Below are 6,282 nucleotides of genomic sequence, written 5' to 3'. Positions count from 1 at the left end.
GTAGCAATTCAGCCATCATCACCAGGACAAGGCCCTGTGCTGGGCACTGGGGACCTAGAGAAGAAAGAAACATGTCCCTGCCCTCAAGGAGCTCACAGGCTAGCAGGGAGGCAGACAGACAACCACAGGAGTGGTGTAAAGGCAGGGGAGTAGCAGAGTCTGCTTTACAGAGGAGGTGGCTCAGATGCTCAACCTCTAATGCTAGTAGAGGCATCATTTGTTCTAAGAAAACTTATAAAGCAGGCACAGTTGATCCAGCACAGCACCACTCAATTTCCTGTCGGTTCCAAGTAAGGTAAGAGCTTTCTGATGGGATCATCTTTGCGCTGGGGTTCACACAGCTCTTTGCGAAGTGGCACAGTGCCTCTCAGAGCCTCGCTTTTCACAACTACAAAAATTGGCCAATTTGAAATTTTAATAGGAGTTATCAGGGTTATCCATGCTTTCACTGGAGCCACAAAGCCACGTTGTGAGAGGATGGCACGTAAGGACTAACATGAAAACTTACTGAATGGAAAAAAACAATGCTGCTGGACAGTATGTGCACTGTGAGATCATGTTTAGAAAAATAGTCCCATACATGGTATATGCACTATTTTTTAACGTGTGCTATATATAAAACTATACATGTAGAAAAAGTACTGTAATAACTGACTTTCCTGAAGAGTGTAATTGGCCTTTATACACTTGAACAGCACTTCATTTTCAAAGAAACGTACTACTTAAACGAAAACATTTTAAAACTAAGTACATTGGAAATTGGAAGTAATGTTAATCCCAATTATCTGAGTGGAGTGATTATGGATGAAATTTTCTAATATACTTTCTAAATTTCTTGCAATGAGCATATATCCATCAGGGCCTTTTGAATTGTCAGAAGCCCTAACCCTAGCCCACTTTCTTGCTGAGTCTGCAGGTCTCTGGCGCCCTCTGCCGAAGTATCTCTAAGGTGCATGTCGCTCTCCTGGGGGTCTTGTTAAAAAGTAGATTCTGTTTCAACGGGTGTGGGGCGGGAACTGGGAGTTAAACAGATTCCCAGGGGACCCGATGTTGGCCCACACCTAATGACAAGGATTGAAACTGCTAGGCCACGAAGAGTTAGTCTACATCAGCAACCACAGTACCACCGCCACTGTCAGCCTTGGACATCGGTCCAGGTCTGCGCCAGGGAAAGCCTAAACCTAACGCGGAAAGGAGCCAACGCCGGCACAAGGAGGCCTAGGACTCTGCCGGCGGCCCCGCCCCTCTAGGCCCTCGGGGAGCCTCTATTGGCCACCGCACCCACGTGAGCGTCGCATCACGTGAGACCGCAGTCCTACGCGGAGTGTGCTCCTCCGGGGGTCCGTGGCTGGCGCAGCGGGCTCCAAGGTGGGATGTCACAGGCCGAGAGGGGCAGTGTGTGCGCAGCCGCCTGCACCGACGCCTCCGCCAGCTTCCCTCCGCCTCCGCAGGCCAACTCGCTGCGGCGCCGCGTTTGGGGACACCTAAAATCCGTTCTCCGATTGGGTTAGTTCGCTTTTGGGGAAGATGCACACCTCCTACATCCACTCTCTACCTTTTTTAAAAAAAATATTTATTTGGCCATGCCGGGACTTAGTTGGGGCACGTGGGATCTTTTTAGTTGGGGCGCGTGGGATCTTTTTAGTTGGGGCACGTGGGAGCTACTTCCCGGGGCCAGGGATTGAACCCAGGCCCCCTGCATTGGGAGAGTTTTAGCCACTGGACCACCAGGGAAGTCTTCTCTATCTCTCATTTTGACTGAGAGAAATGTTCTGGACATTCCCCCCAATGCTGAGAACTCCTGAACTACCTCCCCATGTCTGCTAAGGTGTACGTCTTTGCCGCTTCCATCCCGAGTCATAGGCCAACTTCTGCTTGTTAAAGAGGTTTCATTGCATCTGCAACCCAGGGTTAGGCCCTGACCTAAGAATCAGTAGACAGGCTGATTCTTTAGGTGTAAGCCTGTTTAGGGCTAACCCAGTGGGAGCTGCCATGCTTGCGGTTGGTATCCTGCGGGCTGTAATTCTTGGAGTAAGTGGTCCAAAGTAAGATGAGTGACTGTGAGCCATGAGGTTTTTCTAGTCTTCTCAGTTGTGCAGCAGACCTTCATAAGCCTTTACGTAAGCAGGCTGGCACTGGCATATACAGTGCTTCTGTGTAAATCACGCAGAGACACTCTTTCCTCAAGACACTATATATTCAGTTGCTGGGAAACTGTTAACGAGAAATGAGAGTATTAGGTTTAGATGGACACCATCCCCCCAGAGGAAGCAGCTCTGTCTGCCGGCAGGTTTAAAACTCAAAACCAAGCAAGGGGTCTGCATATCCTTTGTGTAGGAGGCTTCTGAAGGTCCTCTCTTCTCTCAAGGCTCTCCTTTAAAAAAGAAAGAAATCTGCACGTTCTTCAAGTGATGCTTGGGATCGCCCTTCAAATAGTCCCAGGTGTGGTTTCCCCAGGAATGGCTGTGTCCTGGTTCGGAGCCAGGAGCCACACTGCCTGGGCTTGAATCCTGGCGGCTCCCCCCAGCTGTGGCACTTTAGGCAAGTTACTTAATGCCTCAGGATTTTTATCTGTAAAATGAAGTTAAGGAACACATGCAAATGTACTGAAAACAATTCGCAGAGGGCCTGGCTCAGAGTAGAAGCTCAAGAATGCCCAATGGGACCGGCCCGAGGGGGATGCAGCCTTCACAGCATGGCGGGGAGACAGGACTTATACGTGCTTTACCTGCTCCCGGGAAGTGAGGACTCTGCCCCTGATTTACTCATCCCTCATATCGAGTAATAAGTACTTGGCCCTCCGGGATTGAACTTCAAGCCTTGGTCACTGTGGGGGCAGTAAGAGACTGATGTTCAATAGAAAATAACTGGATAGGAATTCACATTTGACCTCGGCCCAAGGTCATATGGCTGGCAAGATGGCCAAGTATGGGTCTTCTCTGAGGTTGTTTCAGGTGTAAAGTGGGTGTGCGCCCTGCTGAGGGTTAAGTGAAGCCCTGTGCAGGAAAGCTCTGAGGACCCCCAGGCTGTGGTGGCCCGGCTGCCAGCAGTAACCATGACCCTGGCTGCTGTGAGGGGGTCTGCCGGTCATGCTGCCCAGGGCTGGCCGTGGCTGCAGTGACACTTTCTCCTGCAGGTGAACGTGGGCTTCTGCGTCTTAGGCATTATTGTGATGGCCACCACCAATTCTCTGATGTGGACGTTCTTTAGCCGGGGCCTCAGTGTCTCCATGTCTTCAGCCATTGCATCTGTCACAGTGACTTTTTCAAATATCCTCAGCTCGGTGAGTAGCCTGAGCGTACAGTTTCTCTGTCCCAAACCTGGGCTCTGGGAGGGTTCTGGGTGGGTTGTCCTTGGGCAACCCCTGCTTCTACATAGGAGAAGGGCCAGGAACTGAAGCAGAGGTTGGGCTGTGTCTTGACTCCCGGTGGCTGCCCCTCTAATCTCTAACTTGGAGGAATTCTCAAGTTAGATGGGGATGAAGTCCAACTGTCAAAAGCCTACTTGCTTGCTGCTCCTCAGGGGTCTGTGAACTCAGTCAGGAGATGTGGAGGGTCGAGGTTCTTCTCTCCCAGTGGGGCTGAGCCACTCAGCCCTGCAGTCCAGGCAGGGAGGACTTGGTGGACCAGCTGTGTGCTGGGCCTGGCTGCCGGCCTCTGCTGGGCTTTCTTGTGCACTTTGCTGGGTCCGATGCTGTGAGGAGGTACCCTCCCCACTTCTCCAGGTGAGATACGCTGAAGGTAACAGATGGGTTTCAGGCCCAAGACTTCCAGCGCCAGACCTCTCCTCCCACCCTAGGAGGGCACTCAGCCACAGGGGAGTCAGGTGGTGCCCAACCACCGTGGTCGCATCCTGTGGGCGTGTGCCTGCCCAGCCTCACAGCTGTCTCTGTCCTGCAGGCCTTCCTGGGTTTTGTGTTGTATGGAGAGTGCCAGGAGGTCTTGTGGTGGGGAGGAGTCTTCCTCATCCTCTGCGGACTCACCCTGATCCACAGGGAGCTCCCACCACCCAGGAAGGCTCTCCCACACAAGCAGCAGTAGCACCAGCGGGCTGGGCGGACCCGCTGGAAAGACAGCGATGGCGGCTCAGGCTCGGGTTGGCGTGTGGGGACTGCTTCTCAGGGCGATCTGGGTGTGCAGCCTTCTGACCCTCAGCCAAAGAGAGATGCTTCCCAGGGAACCAGGCCTGTGACCGAGCAGCCTTGCGGGTGGACAGCTCCGGCTTCGCAGCAGTGTTCTGCCCGAAGCCTTCTCGGTCCGTCTGCTCGGTGCTGTTGATTCTCACGCTCCACAACCCACCCAGTGAGCCATGGCAGGTGTGGGAGACCCTGGGGTTGGTGGGCTTCCTGTATGGACTTGAAACCATGCTGTAACTGCAGTCCTGTTGCCTAACAAAGGCCAGTCATGGAATTTTGGAATCAGTGACTGGTGGGGCTTTCGACAACTTCACACTGATATGTCATGCTTCTGGATTATGGCAAGAGAAGGAAAATTAGATAAATAAATACCTTTTTTGTAAGTTAAAACTGCCAGGAGTGGAATCTTAATTCTTTCCTACTTTTTTTTCTTTCCTAAGTTTTTGGAGTAAGAGCAGCCAGGGTGAGCTGCAATTCCCGGAGGGGGAGTTGAAACTCCTCCGCTTCTAGACCTGCGGCCTGACTGCTCTCTGCCTGCGTGGTTCCTTCCTGACTTCACGCAGGCTGGCGCTCTTCAAATTCAGGAGCATGTGTCCATTCTCTTGGTCCCAAGGAGAAAAGCTTGACCTCACTTTGGGGGCCTAGTTTTATTTTACTTATTAGGAAAGGAAACTGGCCCAGAGGTTGCTCCCACCCCCTCATGTTACCTCTTCTGCCTTTTGGTCCCATGACATTTTTGTATCTTACTCCATGTGAATCTAATTCCTAGTTCAAAACAGTCTGTTTGCTGCCTGCACCCTCTCCCCGTGCATAGCTTCAAGTGCGATGCTCACCTGCCCCAGTTCCCCGGGGCTCCCCTGGCTGGCTGAGAGCCCTCTCAGCTCTCCTGAGCCTGACTTCCGGCCCCAGGAGGTCTCCTTTCACATCCCCTGCAGGAGAGAGGGCCTTCTTAGCCACGAGGCTGGGGGAGAGAAGGGTCGTGTCCAGCTGGCCCCTCCTCCCCATGCACATAGCACCTTCATTGCTCTCCTCCATTACTCGTGGCAGTGGCCGGATGCTCTCCAGAGCTGTTCTGTGACTCCCAGTGACTTCGCTGTGGCCCAGCCCCCTCTCCAGCTGCTCCCTTGCTGCCTCCTTCCCTCCCCCACTCACCGTGCCTGAGTCACCCACACGTCTGCATCTCAGCAGTTCTCGAGGCCAGCACGGCCTGTCGTGCCTCCACACTTTTGTGCCTGCTTTTCCCTTTGCCTTGGATTCCCTCCCCCTTCCCCTGTCCCTGGAAAACTCCTCCTTCATATCCAACAGGGCACAATTTGCTGTGCTTTCTGAGCTCCCACAAGGGCCAAGGCCAAGCTGTGAGTCACAGAATGGTAATTGACTGCCCCACTTTGATACATTGAAGCCTCCCAGCCTCACTGGGAAGGGAGGTACTCTTGTTACTCTCATTTTAGAGGTGAGGAAACTAAGGCTCAGAGAGGTTGGGTCATTTGCCCAAGGTCACACAGCTAATGAATGCCCAAATCACTGTGTGACCCCAGGTTTTGGCTCTTAATCCATATAAGCATCCTGCCTCCCCCTTCAGCACGTTAAAGCCCCGGAGAGGTCCTGTGGACGAGGAGCCTGTTTTCCAGTGTCTAATAGCACTCCCCAAGTCTCACCTCCTACCCCTCTGAAGGTGATGCTCCCTGGGACACTCTTCACAACTCCATGATCAAATCTGACCCCATTATTCTACCTGTGAGGAAGATGAAGACCATTCAAGGCTCTGCAGGGTGTGTTCACATATGTGAGTCAGGCACCCTGCCAAGGCCAGACGTGAAGACTGCTGAGAGCTGGTGGCCGGGCCTCCCTGAGCAGTTCACGAATAGGGCAAGAAGAGGTCCATCTCAAAGCAGACGTTGTCCTGAGGAGACCCAGCCTCCTATCCAGATGCCTGCTGGATACATAAAGATGCTTGGTGCTGACCCAACCCTCTCACTCTCAACAGATGTGCCTGCAGGAGACCACGGGACACAATGAGATGTTTGTCTAAGAGGAAGGTTTGTCATTTTTCAAAAAGCAGAGAGACACGTGTCTCCACCTAAGAAGATGAGGAAGTGTTCACTGTGTCTCTACTCATTTCAGAGGTATCGTATCTTTTTTTTTTT

The 6,282-nt window shown here is 52.5% G+C and overlaps 1 protein-coding gene across 1 annotated transcript; it reads left to right on the top strand.

Moving 5' to 3' along the window:
* Window positions 1–1,373: 1,373 nt before the first annotated feature.
* LOC307192946 (transmembrane protein 42-like) lies at window positions 1,374–4,445 on the top strand (the record flags this gene model as incomplete). The annotated part of the gene is made up of 3 exons (XM_079934325.1): window positions 1,374–1,472; window positions 3,137–3,283; window positions 3,900–4,445. The coding sequence occupies 3 exons, from the start codon at window positions 1,374–1,376 to the stop codon at window positions 4,038–4,040; spliced, it is 387 nt and encodes a 128-aa protein (XP_079790451.1). The 3' UTR covers window positions 4,041–4,445.
* Window positions 4,446–6,282: the final 1,837 nt, after the last annotated feature.

The sequence above is a fragment of the Stenella coeruleoalba genome (assembly GCF_951394435.1).
Source record: "Stenella coeruleoalba genome assembly, chromosome: 10".
Classification (NCBI taxonomy): domain Eukaryota; kingdom Metazoa; phylum Chordata; class Mammalia; order Artiodactyla; family Delphinidae; genus Stenella; species Stenella coeruleoalba.
This window is presented reverse-complemented; position numbering and strand designations above follow the sequence as displayed.